General features: G+C 38.8%; 1 protein-coding gene across 1 annotated transcript in view; it reads left to right on the forward strand.

Moving 5' to 3' along the window:
- The window catches only part of LOC140232241 (complement C3-like), a 149,290-nt gene that overhangs the window by 119,624 nt on the left and 7,964 nt on the right, over window positions 1-21,702 (forward strand). The window contains exons 28-34 of the mRNA XM_072312375.1: window positions 322-541; window positions 1,045-1,256; window positions 2,181-2,339; window positions 3,411-3,476; window positions 4,784-4,908; window positions 14,074-14,161; window positions 20,757-20,828. Of these exons, the coding sequence (XP_072168476.1) occupies window positions 322-541; window positions 1,045-1,256; window positions 2,181-2,339; window positions 3,411-3,476; window positions 4,784-4,908; window positions 14,074-14,161; window positions 20,757-20,828 (942 nt within the window). The remainder of the gene's footprint in view (window positions 1-321; window positions 542-1,044; window positions 1,257-2,180; window positions 2,340-3,410; window positions 3,477-4,783; window positions 4,909-14,073; window positions 14,162-20,756; window positions 20,829-21,702) is intronic.

Here is a 21,702-nt window from a genome sequence, read left to right on the forward strand (position 1 = left end):
CAAGAGGAAGTCAAAGTTTATGTGATAGAAATCGGTTCTGGAATGACTGAGATATACATAAACAAAGGAAAATAAAGCGATCACTCTGTGTTGGATATTTCAAAACCAATTTTCGTCAAATAAAAGTTGAATTCCTCTTGGAATTACATGCTCTTTTTCGTAAGAGATTTCTAATCAACTCAAAACAAACCAAAACAATGTTAGAAACCTGAAGTTAGGAATCAACGAAGAAACAATATCTATTAACGATATATGTTCGAAGATTATGTTCTTACTCTTGTTATGGGCATGCAATATTAATGTCTCCACACTTTTGTGCAGGAAGAAGACATGAACGAAATAGACACGGCGATTGATCGCGCTGTCGATTTCTTGGAGGGAAAGATTCAAGAAATGCAACGGTCGTACGACAAAGCCATCGTCGCCTACGCGCTGGCCCTGGCCAGCAATGGGGGTGTTGCTGGAGTAGCGGACGACAGCCTGATAACAAGTGCTAGACAAGCGAACGACAGACTGAAAAACGAATCAAAGTCTATTGAACGTAAGCAGTGAAAGTCAACGAGTGTCGCCCGTGGAAAATTATCTGCGCGAATAGATAAATGTTCGCTAAATAAACTTGTGTCAATGTATTGTGAGAGGAAATTCTCTATCACAGGTTATATCGTTTTCTTATACTATAAACACTATATGTTGATTAAATGAAAGTTAGAAGGACGATGTGAGCAAGAGAAATTTTCGTGTTTTGTTCCTTTTTTCTTTGTCATTTTCATACTACTTTTCATGCTATAACCACGTACCAAACATTAACATAAACATTAACATGTAACATTTAGCACAAGTAGATTTGTAGAGAATATCCAAAATAAATTGAAAACCTGCGACTTCCAAACGCCTTATGTCTAGATTATTTTCAACTGTGATAATGATAAAAAACTCTATTTATTCAGTCATTTACATCATAATTCCTATTTAGAGTAAGCAAACAACAAAAACAGAACCAAGATGGAAATTATACCGCACTGGCCATGTCTCTACTTGTTACAGACACTAATGCCGTATACTGGGACCCAGATGAAGTAAACTACGCGGAGAACGTGCCCTTTTGGTTCCGCAGTAAACCCAGCGCAATTTCCATCGAGACTACTGCCTACGCTTTACTCGCCCAAATCACCAGACAGGATTACAGCTACGCAGGCAGGATAGTTCGATGGCTGAGCAACCAGGGAAATTACAAGGGTGGATTCGTGTCGACTCAGGTTTGTTGAAGGGATTTATTTCCATGCAGGAACGCATCATCATCATCATCATTATCGTCAACATCATCATCATCATCACCATCATCATTATCAACATCATCATCACCATCATCACCATCATCATCATCACTATCGTCATCACCATCATCATCACCATCATCTTCACCATAATTATCACCGTCACCATCATCATCATCACCACCACCACCACCATCATCATCATCATCACATCATCTTCATCACCACATCGTCATCATCATCATCATCACAATATGGTTGTTTGAAAAATGCCCCGGAATATGTTCTTCTATACACGTCTACCATGCACGTCTGTACTTCTGTAACATTGAATAATCGTTTACCATCCCAACATGATCTCACACCCAGCCATGAGCCTCCACTTTAACCTTCATCTCTTTATCTCACCGTCGTCACCGGGTATAGATCCATCCTCAGTTATGATTATTTTTCCTCGTCATATTCACGATCACACACGTGTTCATGCTTACGCCGAAAAGCAGCAACTGTCGCCAACCACATTCGGGGTCGAAGGGGGAAGGTTTCATAAAACGAAAAAGAAGAAAAGAAGAAGAAAAAGAAGAAAAGAAGAAGAAAAAGAAGAAGAAGAAGAAAAGAAGAAGAAGAAGGGAAAGGAGAAGAAGAAATCAGCCCGCTACACGCTCTCTCGCATTATCCTCGAATCTTAGAAAAGAAGAAGGAGAAGAAGAAGAGTACATATCCCTAGGTCAATACTACACGTCATCTTTCTTGGTATATCTAGTTCAAGTACAACTGTTGAGCTTGGTAATTGCATTCGTTAAGGCAGCAGTCCGTGATTTGTGCATCTCTGCAGACCATACCTGGCACTGAAGCGCTATCCCAAGTATATAAAGTCCTAAAAACATGTTACTTTACTCTCAATAGGATACGGTTGTGGCGATGCAGGCTTTAGCCGAATATTCCTCGAACCGTCCGGCGGAAGACAGGGTCAGTCTTAAATGCGGCGTGCAGTACAAGGATCGGGAGAGGAATAATTGGTACACGTTCTCGAATGACAACGCAAGGGTGCAGCAAGAAGAAGATGTAAGTCAGATTCGAAGAGATTTTCTTCAACACCACCTACTCAATGTAAGCTCTTTGGTCAGATTTGATAATGCTTATATTTGACAATGCTATTAATCTACTCTAATCACTGTTTTTGATAGTTGAAAGATATGTGAAAGATATTTTTATTGATTGTGTTGTCTCCTATGAATACTTGAATACTGTTGAAAATATAACATATTTTATGCAGTGGCGTATTGTTGGTATACATGTATTGTATTATCACATCGTGCATACAGTTGGGCGAATAATGAAATGATTAAAATTCCCCCAGCCAATGCCGAATCGACATCACAAATTGTCTGTTTAGAATGAGCTGAAATTCTCATCTTGACATGGAAAACATCTTGAAATCGAGATGCTATGAGCAGTGAACACATCATGTGAACACTGTATCAGAGAAACGGTCGCCCTTGATCAGTCAAAAGCTCACAAGTAATTTGCCTGAAGTAGGAGGAAACAGATAGAAATTGATTAATAACAGATACTCTGCATAAAAGACCCGAATTCACGAAGGTGGTACAAGACAAATGAAACCATGGACAAAAACTATAGAGCGCATGGAATATTCCGTTACGAAATCAGTCATTTCGTCGATGAAATGATTATTCTGTAACGAAATGACAACATTTTGTAACTAAATGAACATTTCGTCCACAAAATGATAATTTCGTTAACGAAACGGTCATTTTGTCGACGAAATGACCAATTTTGCAACGAAATATTTCGTGCGACACTTGACGCTCCATGGTTTTGTCCATGGTTTAAACAATGGTTTCATTTTGTACCACCTTCGTGAATTCGGGTCAAAGAGGGAGAGAGAGGGTGCGTGTGTGTGTGTGTGTGTGTGTGTGTGTGCTGTGTTTTTTTTTTTAATACTGTTATGGTTAAACACATTTAGCTGCTGTTATCCTCTATTTGTTTGTCATGACCATTTGATCACGATAGGCAGTGAAGCCTGTGTTCGTTATAATGAAAGAATGGGTGGGTAGATTACGCTTTCTTAATTAAGCCAATGTAGTATAACATTTGTGATTATTGATGTTACAGATAACTCGCGCTATCGGTGAAGAATTAACTCTCACTGGGAAGGGACAAGGAATAGTCAAGGCAAAGGTAAGTTTTCAAGGAGAATGAAACCGGAATGGTTTGTGAGTTGAAGGAATACTTATATTGAATATTTAAGCATTCATTTTTATGGCATTATGAAAGAGCACTTGAAATACCTCTACACAAAGGTAGGATTTTTACCTTATTTTCAGTAACAAGTTCCAGTTTAGCTCAGTTTGATTCATTTCAATTTATTTCCACCATCAAAAAAAATAATAATACATATTCATATATATGTATTAGTTCATGAAAATGAGCAAGTTGAAAAAAAATATACAGATCACGGAATATAATGCAACAAAAACTGTATCCATACAATTGTATACATGTATCTGGAAACACAATGCACACTTTAAGATAGAAACCTCGAAAAAAAAAAGCCGACGGAATAATATACAGGTAACTTAGGGGCGTAATTAATGTGGCGGCCGCATATCGCTACTCATCCCCACCCACCAACATTATTTCATTTTTTAATGAAAAATACATATTTAATATGTACTTGTCATAAGAATGAAACGGTGTGATTACATTATGTACCTTTAATAAAAAATTTGAATGGTTGAGTAGATGTGTAGCAACCTGCTGCAGCAACAAGTTAGGCACCAAAGAACAGTATCTACAGCCGTCCTTCTGGGTTTAAAGGGGAAATCCAGTCCAAATAAAAGTTAGTCTGATAAGAAAAGTGAAATATTACGCGTTCTGCAGTAAAATCGGGTGAAAAATAAGGAAGTTATATGACATTTTCGAGATTCACAAATTTTTCAAGAAACAACGGACGGTCAATATGAATATGCAGATAGCAAAGAATGCATGTCATCTCCTCACAACTTGGAATATAGTTTGTACATAAACTTTTTAAATTTCCCGTTTTTCACTCAATCGCAATATGAACTATCTGTATATAGGCTCAAATTCTGGTATATCTAACTGATCACTATGCTGAAGCTGAAGTTATTCAACCAGGAATAACATTCATGTTTCAGACTTCATTGACAGAAACATTGAGTTTTTTTCTTATTTTTGTACACCTCAGGGGAAAATCATGAGGGTATGGCATGGTTAGCTCACTCATTTGCATATTCATATCCACTGTACAAGAACTGTTTTGCTGAAATTAGCAACACTTTAAAATGTCATGACTTCCTTGTTTTTCCTCGGAGTTCAGTTTTCACCCTTGAACTGGTAAGATTTTACAATTTTATCAGACTAACTTATATTTGGACTGGATTTCCCCTTTAAGAATGACGTGCCTCTAAAGATAATGTCCGTCTTACTCCACTTTGCCCCTATACTTCTACATTGTTTTGCAGGTCGAACTATCCTTCAACACGGAGGCATCGGATATAGACACCTGTCCGTTCATACTGAATGTCAGCGCCTCGGAAGTAAGGGAGAGAGGAAACCTGAATCACATTGACATTACAGTCTGCACAAGGTAGGCCTATACTAGCGGAGGGAGTGCAGTGATTTACATACAATCATCTATTGACCGATTCGGGTTCGTTGAGGGCAGCAGACATTTTACGGCACAGGGCGCAGCCATAGTGGGTGTATCAGCCGACCCCCCCTCCTCTCCCCCACCCCCGGGCAACATGTTTATCACGCACTTGTAACAAAGGTTCGCGCATTAGCAAGCATTCGCGCACTCAGTACGAGACGCCTATTGGCTAAAGCAGTTTTTCATTCTGCGCGCGTGCTAGTGTAGGGAAAGGGGTGGGGAGTGCGGAGGGGGGTCGGCTGATACACCCACTATGGCTGCGCCCATGCCAAAAATACACATAGCGCGTCACAGAATCGGTCAATAGTTCTCGGAGGGTAAAAAGAAGATCATTGCACAGAATTTCTTTATTGGCATGACGCCCGAGTCGGCCACGACAAAGACAGAGCATGTCGCCATGTGTACGCAAATGATGATAAAGATAATAATGATAGTATTAGCTCATCATCTGTGAGAAGAAATAACTGCAAGGAAGTTGTAAAAAAAAAAATGCGTGAAGTTCACGCATGTAAAGCGTGTTTCTTGTTCAAGAAAACGTTCAGGACAGAATGTGATATGCTTTTTTTGTCGGGCCCGCCGGAGGTGAGGGGAGACTAAGGGGATCGCCTGCGGCGTCTGTCCGTCCGTCGTCCGTCCGTCCGTCGTCCGTCCGTCTGTCCGTCCGTCGTCTGTCCGTAACGCTACAAAAACTTCAATAACTCTTTACTCTTTTCATCAATTGCAATCAAACTTCGAGGGAAGAGGGGTCATACAAAGTTTCACATTTTACCATATATTGAGGTCACCTCAAGGTCAAAGCTCACAGGCAGGGGTCAATGAACTTTAGGACCCAATGTTAAGTTTTAAGGCACGTTTCTATCATGGGTCATAACTTTTGATCCATAGGTCCGTTTGTGACTTAACTTGGATGGTATATGTCCCTTGGCGAATGTATGATCACCACAAGGTCAAAGGTCACAAGCTGGGATCAACGAACTTTTAGAGCCTAATGTTAAGTTTTTTTATGGTGCAGTTCTATTATGGGTCATAACTTTTGATCCATAGGTCCGTTTGTGACTAAACTTGGATGGTAGATGTCCCTTGGGGAGTGGATGATCACCACAAGGTCAAAGGTCACAAGCTGGGGTCAACGAAGTTTTAGAGCCCAATGTTAAGTTTTTATGGCACGTTTCTATTATGGGTCAAAACTTCTGATCCATAACTCCATTTGTGACCAAACTTGGATGATAGATGTCCCTTGGGGAGTGGATGGTCACCACAAGGTCAAAGGTCACAACCATGGGTCAACGAACTGTTAGAGCCCAATGTTAAAGTGAAAACAAAGTTTTGGTAAGGGCTTGAGAACCCGTCTAGCACCATTTCATATTTGCTTGCACTATATCGAAAGAGTCTACTAAGAAACTTACCTGGCTGACGCGGTTTGCCGGAATGATGAGTCGTTTTGGAGTATTTTGAGAAAAATGATAATAGTAGGAAAACCGACTTTTATTCCAGAAGGCTCCAGACTAACTCGGTCTCAGGAAAAATTCGACCCTACTTCAGACAAATTACAGGCAGTTTGTAATCACCATATTCTACTGGCCACTGCATAATACCAAACGAGGCCTAACTGAATAGACAGGAAAGTGCGTGCTAACGTAATCCTGTACAAAACAAAAAAAAAAAATCACATCGCGCGGTCCTCAAGCCTATACGCACATCGACTCAGTTGCTGAGTCGAGACGCGCGGTCTTTGAAGTTATTAGTGAGGTTCACACCTAAACCTCGAGGTTTTGTAAACTACGAGGCACTAAACTCCAAGTTAGCGTAGATGTAGACGCATGTAGTTTAGAAAACCACGACAAAACCTTAAGGCGAAGACACCACGACAACACCACAAGATTTCTTAGGGTGTTGTCGTGGTTTAAGCGCGTAGTTTAAGCGCGCTGTGGCAGCGCGCTTAAACTATGACAGATGTGAACGGAGTTTTGTTAACCACGACGCTCAGTTTTTTCCATAATACTAGTAGTGCGCAACCCTATGTGCAAACAAGGCGCCCTTTATTTTCTATCATAAGCCATGTCTACACCTATTCAAAAACTTGTAGTTATACTAACTACGAGCGCAAAAATGCGTTCCCCTAACCACGACAAAACTTCGATGCCGTTCACACCTACATGCAGTTAGCAAAACCTCGAGGTAAAGATAACTACGATAGAAAATAAAGGGCGCCTAGTTTGCACATAGGGTTGAGCACTATTGTGGAAAAAACTGAGCGTCGTGGTTAACAAAACTCCGTTCACATCTGTCATAGTTTAAGCGCGCTGCCACAGCGCGCTTAAACTACGCGCTTAAACCACGACAACACCCTAAGAAATCTTGTGGTGTTGTCGTGGTGTCTTCGCCTTAAGGTTTTGTCGTGGTTTTCTAAACTACATGCGTCTACATCTACGCTAACTTGGAGTTTAGTGCCTCGTACTTTACAAAACCTCGAGGTTTAGAAAACCTTAAGGTAAAGGGGCCTAGGTGTGAACCTCACTTTAGTTATCTTTACCTCGAGGTTTTGCTAACTGCATGTAGGTGTGAACGGCATCGAAGTTTTGTCGTGGTTAGGGGAACGCATTTTTGCGCTCGTAGTTAGTAGAACTACAAGTTTTTGGATAGGTGTAGACATGGCTATTGTTGTTATACTAATGATGCACAGGATAGACGTGTTAGTGAAGGTGCGGCGCGCTCGAGAGTATTGACAATGGTGCGACATGCACGAGGCGCAACTAACGCCACGAAATAATCCTGTGCATCATTAGTTTTATAAAATGGGTCGAAAACTAACAGCATTATTCACGTACCTTTGTGGGTCAATACCAGTCAGCTACATGTAGCACTCGCTCAAAAGTCAAGATGTCCGAAGATGTTCGTCCCAAACATTTACGCACGTCGCACTCGGAAATCCCGCACACTACACGATAAGTACTGTACGTACGTATGTGTAAGAGTATACGTACGCCACGTACTGTTATGCACAAGAAAGGCCGCCGGCTGTTGTGGCAGCCCGCGGCCCGAACTAGAAGTTGTTTACAGGATTGACAGCGCGTATAGTAGCGCGTGACGCACTTGTAACAACTGATTGAGTGCGCACTGTTAGTGTAAAACATTGTGACGTACGTCAGGCCAGGGAGGTGGAAGAGAGACTCTTCTTAGTGCTTACCTGAAGAAAATAATGCACGCACACGTGACTCATTTCAGCGCTTCCAATTGGCTACATTCTTGAACAGTCAGACCGCAACGTCCTGAAAAGCCTTCGCATTTATCGTACGCGTATGCATGGACCTCGCGGACATGAATACGTAATGAGCTGGGAGACCACATTTTTAGAGTGTCTGTAAATCTAAACGACATTATCAATCTTCATGATTTATATATCGATAAAAAGCTGAAGAGTTGTACTTTGATGAAATTTGACCACTTGGAAGGTTATGACATATAAAATATACTGAACAAGGAAATTATAAAACACAAAATTTGCATATTTTTCATTCTTCTTAAGGGGTACACTAGACCGACGAAATTAAGGTGGACCAAAATGGAAGAGGTATAAAATGAAAGAGGAAATATCATTCTATGAAAACATAATGACTTTATGTGGACTGATCCTATGAACGGGTCAGGTTGGCGAATAAATCATTGCGTTGTACAGTTAATTTTTTACGAGATTTCAGTTTGCCGCGAATACGCGTTTCTGATTGGTTAATTCCCTCCGAGTGGAGAGTTGAACGCACCTCGCGGAATGACAGTAAACGTGTACTCTACATAATAGTAATACACTGTGTGTAGATGACAGTCAGCGTGTTTCTACAGAGAATCCGATAGACCTAGCATTGCAAGCGCGTAATCAAACAGTGCGCTAACGCAGAACCGGGTTGTTTCTACAGAAAGCGCATAATCGGATTGAATCCGATTCTCCACCTAAATGCAGGTGTGACCGGATGTCTGGAAAGTTGGCTGGTGCATTGTGGGCCTGGGTCAAGGTCAAGCATCTACTGATGATGCGGATGCGATCACCGATTGAACGAAACTGAGCACAGGGCTGCCTAGCTAGCCTAGCCCTGGGTATGGGCCGGCCGGCCCGGCCTAGTGTGGGTACAAGCTACGACCGGCTGCTGGACGAATTTGTTTTCATCTAACTTAACGTTAGGGCCCCTACTCTAACGTTAGCTCGAAAGTTTATATGGATTAGAAACTAGTTTTGTTTTCTACCAATTCTTTGGTTTGTCAATTTTTCACGGATCTTAAGGTTGGATTTTTATAACTGGATTATCACATGTGACGAGACAACAGCAGTTCACAGAGACACAGCTTCTGTCGCGTCTGACTGAGTTCTGTAAGTTCTATCATCAATTCTAACTAGTTTCCAGAGTAGAAGTAGAACCTCCTACTCAACTGTTGGGCTGGGCCCAACGTTAAGCATACTTCTAGTCTAACATTTAACGCTAACAAGTTAAAGATAAAAAATGATTAGATTTATAGTGCCTAGCAGTTTCTACATGTTTTAGGAGTAAAGAGTCGTTGGGCCTACTGCGACTGGATACTATCTTACTAGGCCTAGGCCTAGAAAATAATAGGCCTAGGCCCTACTAGTTACAAGTTAGGCCTAGCTCTAATGTTAGACTAACAGTTAGGCCTATTCATGTTAGTGATTTCCACATTTCTACTTGTCATTAGGCCTAACGTTAGATTCTAAAGTTACTATGAATATAGGATACCTAGGCCTAGGCTACTTCCAATTTTATTTGAAAACATCACTTTTGGGAATAGGCCTATACCGGTAAGGGTGATTCTAAGAAACATTCCATATTCAGTATTTATAGGCTCTATTTTGATTATATTGATTAGAAATGTCTTAAAGTCAATCTAGAACTAGTTTGGAAGGTGTTTTTTTTTTTTATAGTTTTGTTAAATATTTCAGTAGGGCCTAGTGCCTAGATTCTAGACGTACTTTACTACTACTGCATTACATAGATCTGTACTGTCTTTACCAATGACTGACAGATGAGGAATAATATTGATTAGAAATGTCTTAAAGTAGATCTAACGTTAGAACTTGTAACGTGTTAATTTGGAAGGTGGTTTCTTCTTCTTTTTTTTTTGTGGGCGTTCCCAAGTAGATCTAGAGTCTAACGTTAATCTGGACAATAAAAAGAAAAAGTCGTTAAAAATAAATAGAATGTTTTTAACGTTAATCGTGTTAGATATCCGTTTCACCACAAAAGTGGTATTGAGAACTTGAGGGTATTTTAAATCAACACAAATCAACATGCATTTGAATTTCAGGGCCCCTTTAAATTAGGCCCTAGACCTAGAGAACCACTCTAACTTAACAAGTTAAAACGTTCAGTATAGGCCCTAACGTTAGTCTAACTGTCAGAGTCTTAAACACAAACGGCCTAACGTTACAACTAAAAGGATCGACTGTTTGTCATTGGATTTATATTTCTTATAAGTAACGTTAGAACAAAGACCTATTTAAAACGTGAGGGCTATTAAACGTTGACTGTTTGTATTAACTGTGTTAGACCTCTTTCTTCGGGCAGGTAGGATTTAATTCGGGTAGAAACTCGGGTTTATGGAACATTAAAGAACTGTTAGTTATATCCCAAGTCAACGTTAGATTTTAGAACAGAAGCAGCTGTTGTTAGGATGCCTAACAAAACACTTAACGGTTAACGTTAGATAGCGTTAATTCTAACGTACGGTAAAGTTTGTTTAATAGGTAGGCACCTTGCCTCTAAAATCTAACGTTAACTAGGTCTAGACATATTCTAACGTTACACCCCAAGTGGACTCACTTTTTCCACTTTTGGATTGACAAAATGTACTTCAATTATGTTTCGATACTCAGTAAATGAATGTTTGAATTTCCTTTCATTTTTGGACTAACGAAACGTCGTATTTTTATAGGCCCTACCAAGATCCATATTTCTATTTGATTCTTTGTCGGATTAACAAACTAGACCCTAGTAACGAACCTTTAGAATAATGACAAAAAGTTCGTAAAACAAACCCTAACACTAGTTTGCTAATGCTAGACTTTAGAGTTTGTCTTTTCCGAACTAAAAAAGTATTTAGGCCTAGGCCTAGAGAATATCTAGTTTTAATAGACCCCTACTAGATTCTATGTGCATCTCACACGTATTGTTAGCGCTAGTTAGTATAAGTATTGTCAATTAGAATGTAACAAGTTAGTCGTACTCGTAGAACTATAGGTTCTAGTAGCTCGAATCTAACGTTAAAAAGTATTAGGCCTAACTAGGCAGCCTATATGAGAACGGTTACTATTATTAGATCTAGGCCTAGTGTTCTGTTATAGTTGCCTTGGTTTTAAAATTACAGCGCAACTGTGTAAAAATAACACCCCTGCCCCTGTTCGTGTGTCTTTTCTTTATGTTAAAATTCAGAGTATTTTCTTTACAAGTTTGTCAAATCTGAGGCAAATTCATGAATTGTGACTAGTCGTAGTAGTAACGTTAGAACCTGATACTCGGACGTTTTGGAGACACCCAACTACTGTAAAAGTGGATTATTCAACGTTAGATAAAATAGCTGCAACATGCATGCACATTAAAAGTCATGGCCACATTACCGTACACATGTCTGTCAAACTGGTGATTGTCTTCCGGGTCAGTATCGGATTATTGAACCTGGCGTGTTTCTACAGCGCTGACACTGGAAACTGCCCCGGAAAGAACTACCTCATTAGACGGTTAAGTTAAGCGGAATCGGTATCGGAATCTGCATCGGAAAGAAACCGTTACTGGTGTGTTTCTACAGCCCCCTCTATCGGATACAATCCGATAGACCCGGAATTTTGGGTTCTGTAGAAACACGCTGAGTGTAGGACCCTATATGGTGTGTGTGTGTGCGCGCGCGCACAATGTGTGTATACGCGCTCAGGTTCAGGCAACTGCAGCTGGTGTAAGATCTCCACGTAAACAACAAGAACAACACTCCACTCTGATCGACAGCAACTTTGGCTTGAACTTTTTTTGCCAGCACAACTATATAAGAGTAGAGTGCATTAATAAGTAGCATACAAATCAATAATAAAAGATCTAGCACTGTGTTTGCACACATGAGTTCTTTGGGGCTCTCTTTTTGATATTAGAATAATTATTCCTTATTAATCCACTGTATACATCGCTGAGTAATTTATCTAATGATACCCTGGGAGCGCATGTATTTCAAATTGCCACACTATGATTTTTACTCGACGAGACTTGCAATTTTTATTGTTTTCTAAGCGAGGGACCAATTCAGTTCTTAGTGTGCTATTATAACAGGTATATCTAAAACGGTGACTATCATTCATGTGGTGATTCAACCTATGAACGGGTCGGGTTGGCAATAAATAGAAAGCCTTGTTCTAATTTGTCTCAGGGTCGTTTGGAAAATATCGATATAATTCATAGATATGAATAATGATATCATAAGCTCATTTTGTATAATGTAAGCATTAAAAGGTGTGATTTATTTCAAATATTCACAAACCATGTCAATTAGTCACGGATAGTAGATCTTCATGTCGCCAATAAGTGAATCTCGTAGACCATGCACGTTGTCTCTGAATTATCTCGCAAAATCTCGGGTGCTGAGAAGGACATGCGCAAAAACCTGCGCGTACGATAAATTTTTGATTTGAGCTCATTAACAGCAGCGTTGCGGTCTGACTGTGAACCCATTTTATAATGTTTAATATCGAGCGCCTTTGATTGTTTTAGAGGTGCTTGATAGGCGCACACTAATTTTACATGCGCGCAAAAGAGGTTTTTGGTGCGCGTGGTGTTACAACTCGGACCATTACTGCGAGTAGTCAGAACACCAAGCGCTAGTTTATACAGGCCGCTCCCATAGGACAACACCGTACAATCAGATGGACAACCGTTACAACTCATCCCGCCGTCAACTCAAAGCAAAGCCGAGTTATCCCCGAGTCCGAGTTTGGCCTGACCCCGTTGGGGTAAGTTCTGAGACTGAATCTTTTTGGTTAATATTTCCCATTTTCGTCGTTAACCATCGAATAGCTGGTTATTAAAGCGTTATCCCGCACATTTCCTAAGCATACGTTCACATTTGGGAGCGAAATTTGACAACTTTTACAGGCATACCAGAACTTTGTTGGGGCTTTAAGTTTTTAAGGCGCGTTTCTATCATGGGTCATAACTTTTGATCCATAGGTCCGTTTGTGACTAAACTTGGATGGTAGATGTCCCTTGGGGAGTGTATGATCACCACAAGGTCAAAGGTCACAAGCTGGGGTCAACGAACTTTTAGAGCCCAATGTTAAGTTTTTATGGCACGTTTCTATTATGGGTCATAACTTTTGATCCATAATTCAATATGTGACCAAACTTGGATGGTAGATGTCCCTTGGGGAGTGGATGGTCACCACAAGGTCAATGGTCACAACCATGGGTCAACGAACTTTAAGAGCCCAATGTTAAGTTTTTATGGCGCGTTTCTTTCATGGGTCATAACTTTTGATCCATAGGTCCGTTTGTGACCAAACTTGGATGGTAGATGTCCCTTGGGAAGTGGATGGTCACCACGAGGTCAAAGGTCACAGGCAGGGGTCAACGAACTTTAAGGGCTCAATGTTACGTTTTTATGGCGCGTTTCGTTTTTGCCATACATTTTTACCCTTTTATATCTCTTTTTATCTGTTATATCTCTTTTTTTATGTTATATCCCATTCGCGAATAATTTCTTGTACGCGAATTTGCGAGACACATTATGGCATTTGCCTTGTTTCTCTCTTTTTTCATCGTAGTTATAAAGTCCCCTCTCACCGCCGAGTACCGTCAACCCCGGTCAAGCCATGCTTTTGCTGACGTTATGAAGTCTTATGTCGCCGAGACTATTCTGTTTTCTCCTGTTTTGGAGTTACAATGCGTGTACATCGATGTATCTGTCATAAAATTTTGATGTATAGATTTATGCATGAAGTCATCATGTACTACTGTGTATTGTACTTATCGGTTGTTTATTATCACTTTGGGAAAAGTGATCTTTTCCAAATGATGTAATGTTGATATTTTAGAATATTTTGTTTACTGTCAATGCATCAAGGTACCTCCGCGAAAAGGAGACCCACATGGGAATCATAGATGTTGGAATTTATTCTGGTTTCCGCCCTGTGATTGAGGACCTGAAAGCGGTGAGTGCCCAGAAAAACAAAAACAAAGCAAAACAAAACAAAACAGCCCACAATGAATTCCCATGATCTTTCAAGAGGAATATGAAATTCTGACTCTTGTTCTGAACGTGTGGTATATAGTTTCCATACTGATAGCACTTTCCGTACTGATTACCAGGTACACTTTCTTTGCGAAAAAACAAACAAACAAAAACAAACAAAAACAAACGAACAAGAACGCAAGAGCGGTACATCACTTGCAGGTGCTAAAAAACTGAACTGATTTCCAGTGTCCTTTCGGTTCACCATCATGAGCACAATGTTAGGAATGGTTTATTAAAGAGCAAATGTGTGTGTGAGCTTCATGGAAGTGTTTTGTTTGTTTGATAGATACTTTATTTTCTGCAAATCAATATACATAAGTTACATGATCATGAAGATGCAGGAAGTATACAAAGTAAATTCAACGCAGAGTCGTTTGACTTGCATAAACCGCGATACATATAAGTACATAATCATGAACATGTAGGAAATATATAAAATGAATTTAACACAGTCTTTTGACTTGCATAAACAACGATATGAAAGAAATATAATATACAATATGCATGTCTATGCAGCAGTGATAAGAATAGCATTTATAGTTAAGAAACGATTATGCAGAGGGCCGCCATTGTAAGCATTGCTTGAAAAGATGGCCGGCCCGAGGAAAAGATAAGGACGTACTAGATTCGTAACGATATAAATTCTGCTGCGAAAGTAGCAGGGGAAAATAAACTCTAGTGTGTGATGGTGGTGGTGGTGAATGTGTGTGCAGGTGCTTGAAGGTGCACAATGGCAGATAGGCTGGAATTTAGAATAATAGAATTGGTTTACTGAAAGAGGGGACGATATGCGTTGTTGCTATCGGGAGACCAACATTAATTGTATAATTTGTTTGTTTTTAGTTCGTATTTGAAGTATACTGTAATAAAATATACTTCTTTAAGTTTGCTTTAAATGAAAACAAGGAGGCACACTGTTTCAACTCCTCAGGAAGAGTGTTCCATGTATCCGGACCTTGATGTCTAATTGACTTTTGAGCAAGTAAAAGCTTCGGATTACTTAAATGAAAATCATGGGAACGACGAGTAGGGTATAAATGAATATGATCATTGGTTACTAGGGTATTATGAAAAAATGGTAATAAATTTCGAGTGTGTTTATACATAAATATGGCAGTTAGGTATAGATGTATATCATGGGCTTTCAAAGTTTTTAGGCGATAAAATATGGGATCAGTGTGAGCCAAAAAATTTGAATGTGTGCATATACGAAGAGCCTTTTTCTGGAGAAGAAAAATTGTATTCAATTTTGTTTTGCTACTGTTGCCCCATACAATATTACAGTACATTACATATGGTAAAAAATAAAGTATTGTATAACATAATTAAAGTTTGATCATTAATTAAATATTTTATTCTTCTTAAAACACCAGTTGCTTTAGATATTGCTGTTGTAATATTCTGAACATGAGTATTCCAAGATAGATTGCTATCTATGGTCACTCCTAGGAACTTGGTTGAATGTTTCTCAGCAATGTTTATATCATCAATAAAAATACTTTGAGGAAGGGTGGGTTGGGATTGCAACGTATGAAAGTGTATAAAACATGTCTTATCAATATTCAATGAAAGCTTATTACTTCTAAACCATTTCGAGATATTGCTTAATTCCGTATTTAATGTATCAACCAGTGTTACAATGTCCCTGTGGGAATAAAAAACATTGGTGTCGTCTGCAAATAAGATGAAATTTAAACGAGGAGAAGAGTTAATAATATCATTAATATAAATCAAAAAGAGTAGGGGCCCGAGGATAGACCCCTGAGGGACACCGCATAACACGTTAGAATATGTTGAGTGAGTGGATTTAAATGCAACATATTGTTTTCGATGACTTAAATAACTTCTGAACCACGACAGAGTAATCCCTCTCACACCATAATTATGTAATTTTTCAAGTAAAATGTCATGATCAATAGTGTCAAACGCTTTACTAAGATCCATAAAAACTCCAATTATGTGCTCCTTTTTAGTAAGCGCATCAATAATATTATCAACAGATTTAATTATAGCATAATCGGTAGAAAATCCTTTCCTAAAACCAAACTGATTCGCATTTAATATTTCATTTTCAATCATGAACGAGTGGAGACGCTTGTAAACTACTTTTTCTAAAATTTTCGATATTGCAGGTAACAATGAAATGGGTCTATAGTTTTTCACCATTAAGGGATCTTCTTTTTTATAAATGGGGATAACTTTGGCCGTTTTGAAGGAGTCTGGATACTTTCCGTTGAGTAGGGATAGATTGAATATATGGGTGAGAGGGGCTGCTAGGGGGTAAATTATTTTTGTCAACAAGTTCACACTTAAGTTATCAGGCCCACAGGATTTACTACATTTCAAAAATCGAACAGTATCAATAATTTCCGATTCATTAATTGGAGTAAAAAACAAAGAATTTTGATTACTTTCAGATAAATAATCTTTATAATTCTTTATATCGTTTATGGGAATAGATGCTGCCAAAGAAGGACCGACATTAACAAAAAAATTGTTAAAAATATTTGCAATTTGATCAGGATTGGTAATAACATTATCGTTGTGAGTAATGCTGTCAGGACATTCCGTAGGTTTCTTTTTCAGTATTTCATTAACGGTCCGCCAAAGAGCACTTTTATCATCCTTATTAGATTCGAGTTTATTCGAAATATATGATTTACGTGAAACTCGAATCAAAGTAGTTAGTTTATTTCTATATATTTTGTACCTTTTCACGTTTTCAGGAGTAGGTTTTCTCAGAGATATTTTATAAAGACGGTTTCGAGTGAGAATAGAACATATAAGACCTTGAGTAATCCAGGGTTGCCGAGCTTTTTTCCTTCCATTTCTTTTGGGAGTTAAAGGAATGTGTTTATCACAATAATCTAATAATTTTTGTAAAAAAATTTCATAAGAAGAGTTGACATCTTGGAGTTCAAAAACGTCATTCCATTGTTCTTCAAATAAATCTTGATTCAGTGAATCAATATTATGTGGCGTTACGTTTCTATGCATTTTCAAATATTGTTTGGGTTGGTGGCGTATTGGGGTTGTTACAGATTTATCATTAATCATAAAAAATTGGTAGGTGGTCGGATATATCTGAATAAATAATGCCGTTCGTACAGGTTTCCGTTATTACATTAGACATTATGTTATCTATTAATGTTTTGCTATGGGTGGTGTTATTTATTCTGGTGGGCTTATTGATGTGGGGATGCAGTGAATTGGAAAATAATATGTCATGGAAATGGGTGGGTTGTAATAAATCTATATTGTAATCTCCCATCAAGAAAATGGATTTTCTCTCTCCGAAGATTTCATTAACACAATGGTCAAAGTTATCAAAAAAAGATTGAATGTCATTTTGTGGAGGACGGTAAATGGTACCAACTATAATATTTTTTTCATTATCATTTAAGATTTCAATAAATAAACTTTCTGCTTCCTGAATACACAAATCAGTTCGAATTTTAAATTCAATTTGATTATTGACGTACATGGCAACCCCACCTCCTTTGCCATACTTTCTATCATTACGAATAAAATTGTAATTTTCAATACCAAATAGGTCCGGGGAATTGGTGTGCAACCATGTCTCGGTAACTCCTATGACGGAAAATGGGAAATCATTGAGGGAACTTAAAAATAATTCAAATATTTCAAAATTTTTATTTAAACTTCTTATATTAAAGTGAATTAAACTGAAATAAGCACAAATCTGATTTACGTTATTGAAAGGAAATTGACTGTTAAATTCGTTGATAGTGAAGTACTGGCTTGTATGGTTCACTAGCTGTTGGTCATCTATTTCAAAATCAAAATCCATTTACAATGAGTGACAGTACGTGATAGCTGCATATCATGCTGGTGCAACGTGAAGTGCAGTGCACATCGTATGCACGGGGTGTATACGATGAGGTGCATCGGTGCGTGGTGTGCTGTAACAAACTATAAAGGAGTGATTGAATACTTAGAGCCAGAGTCAACATAATTACGTTACTACTAGTAGTCATTTGACAAAAACAAACAAACAAACAGGGGAACTTAGCTATAAATCTGCGTATAAATGCACATTTAACTATTGTTGACCTTATTGAGTCCTCAATGTACCATACAAACTCTACCAAAACTCTTGCACTGGATTTACTATCATAAGAATTGAACATAATAAGATCTGGTTCACCTGTAACATACAAATGAAGAGGTATTTAGCATTCAGCGACAACAACTAAAAATTAGCTTCTCTCGGAGCTCTTTGATTAGGGGTGTGAAACGTTGAAATGCGGTTATTTCAGATCATCCTGTATAATAATTGCTTTCGCAATTACACCGCATGCATACCAACCATTGACATTTTCTAAAGTACCCGCTCTCAATGTAGTGCAGGTGCCTAGTTCAACATACAAAGCGTCACTTGTAGTAGTTTGTAAAATGGATCACCGATTGTCTGTTGACCTGTCAAAAGGTCTACACTTAAAGGTTAGTGACACACCGGAGCACACCGCGGGACCAGCACGGCCAACCACCGGACCCCCCCCCCCCCTTCCACACGGTTTTAGACCGTATGAAAGGAGTGGAAGGGGGCCCGGCAGCCGACCACGCCGACCCCGCAATACACCCCAGTGTGCACCATACCTTGACAATATATATTACACCAGTAGAGGAAAAAGAAAAAGAAAGTATTTGGTTACAATGAGCTGAATAAACTGAAGCACCATCACTTTAGCAGTTGACAGGAAAAATGCGGACATGCGTTAAGCAGTATAATGGATGGGCCTCCGCATTGCTAACGACTGTAACAGTATGTACGGATTGAAGTCGGGGTCGGATAATTGACCGATTTCATTCTGCAATACACCCTAGGACTATCGAACTTTGCCTCATAAAACAAGAGAAAGAAAAAAGAATATAGATAACCTGTCGACCAGTGTTTACAAAATACCTTAAAGAGGCAAAAATGTGTCCGATACCTGCCCGTACTTATTCAATACTGTGTATACCAAATTTTTCATACTGAATTGACTGCTTAGCAACAAGAAAGATTGTGGCAGTCAGAGTTTTTCTAATACGTATTCAGATCGAGGTGTTAATCGTGCAACATCTGGTAGCCAGAAATTACCCTTTGGTATTTGTGCAAAAAGTTAGAATGAGCGCATTGACCGCAGTGACTCAGTACTGTGTATGCTACATCTATGATACTCAAAGGACTGCCTATATAATCACAAGAAAAATAATGACAGCCGGAGCTTCTTTAACACATATATTTGGAGGCGTTAATCATGTAACAACTGGTGGGCAGGAATTTGCCCCTTGGTATGTGTACCGATAGTGACAATGAGGGTATTGACCGTATTGACTCACTACTGTGTATGTCAGCTTTTTCGTACTCAAAGGACTGCCTAGCAACAAGAAAAATAAAGTCAATCAGATCTTTTGATCACACAGGGATGTTAATCATGCAACATCTGGTGTACATTAACTTAACCATTGGTATTTGTACTAAGAGTGAGAATGGGTATACGACGCTATGTTGCAACGTAATGGCAATTCAGAACAGGTTATTGTGACTACATAGCTTTTCGGGTGGCTGGTTTGAGGGCACTGTACACTGTGAATAATAATTAAGGCGCCATTTCTTAAACAATCTATATAACCATTTTCAGTTTCTTTTATAATAATCTGTGTTTATCAATACAGAGTTAATGACAATTTATACACTATATGATTGTATTACCTCCTATCAATCCAACACATTTATGATTTGGAGGTTTCCGTCGTAAAACTTCGGGGTCTAAAAATGACCCTTCTCCACAGAACTCTACATGCACCGCAGACAGAAGGCATATGTACGCCGTAGCACAACAATACCACGGATCGCCGAGATTATAATAGGGTGTGTGTATATGTTAAAAGCGGTGATAACAATAAGACAGTTAAGCCTGGTTCATAAATGATGCAAAACATAATACCAAAATTATTACTTTGCTTGAAGCCGAATATGTATGAAGAGGAGGGTGGGGATGGGGGTAACTCAAACTTTCAAAAAATAAATACAATAGTTATACTTTATAGGTGTTCATCATGGGATTTGGGGCGGGCTATACAATATTGATGGCCTGGAGCGCCGAGGTGCAATAAGCCTAGTTTCATCATAACATGGAGACCTCTATCCGATTTCTATAATTATGTTCATGAATGGTGTAAAGACAGGTGTCTGATACATACGCACCAGGAATCTTCGTACAAACATATCATTTCAATAAAAGCTGTTATTTTCAAGAATAAAGTAAGTAACAGTGTCTCTTCGGCGCTTCATGAAACCGACTCTATTCGTGGTATTTTTATATCGTGCAACATCTGGTAGCCAGAAATTACCCTTTGGTATTTGTGCAAAAAGTTAGAATGAGCGCATTGACCGTAGTGACTGTGTTATTACCATGCAGGGAGGACGGTTTGTTGTACTATGTCCATGAGAATGATTGATACACACTGAATGGATTCATCCCTTCTCATTCGTCTCTTAATAGGTCACGAACAGTAGCGACCTTATCGCATCCTACGAAGTAAACGACCGATCCGTGATCTTCTATGCTGACGCGGTAGGATACATACGTTTCAAGGATTGTTATGCAGTATCAAGAAGCAATGAACCTTGAAGGAGAAATCCAGTAGAATATAAGTTAGTCTGATAAGAAAGAGTAAGTTACGAGTTCAACGGTATAATTTTGATTGAAATAGGATGAAAAATAAGGAAGTTATGACATTTTGAATTTCGCTATTTTGAGGGAAAACAGTTCTTGAGCAGTCAATATGAATATGCAAGTGGCAAAGTGAACATGTCATTCCCTCACAACTTACCATATAGTTTGTACATCCAGTTTTTCATTCAAACGGAATTATGCCCGAGGCTCAAATCCTGACATAACCTAACCGATCACTATTCTGAAGTTATTCAACCATGAATAACATAATGTTTCAGACTTTAATGACAAAAACACTGAATTTTTGTCTTTCTTTTTGTACACGATCACTGTGAAAAATTGTGAGGGTATAACATGGTTAGCTCACTCATTTGCCTATTCATATTCACTGTACAAGAGCTGTTTTGCAGAAATTAGCAACACTTCAAAATGTCATAACTTCCTTATTTTTCATCCGATTTCAGTCAAATTTTTACCAATGAACTCGTGATATTTTCTTCCTTATTATCAAACTAACTTATATTTGTACTGAATTTCCCCTGTAATGCAATCTATGACATGACGATGAGAAGAGAAGCTACATATCTTATAGTAGCAGTTTTCAATCTGATGATATTATAAGATTTAATACAATGTCGAAATAAACACAGAATATGGACGCAAACTACATTGCAACACGACGCAGGGAGAAAGTAGAAAGGCCAACACAATCGTCATCTCGAACGTCAGCGCAAAGCTCCCTTTTAAACTGGGAGGGGTGGGGAAAGAAAGC

Source organism: Diadema setosum, chromosome 8 (genome assembly GCF_964275005.1).
Source record: "Diadema setosum chromosome 8, eeDiaSeto1, whole genome shotgun sequence".
Taxonomy (NCBI): domain Eukaryota; kingdom Metazoa; phylum Echinodermata; class Echinoidea; order Diadematoida; family Diadematidae; genus Diadema; species Diadema setosum.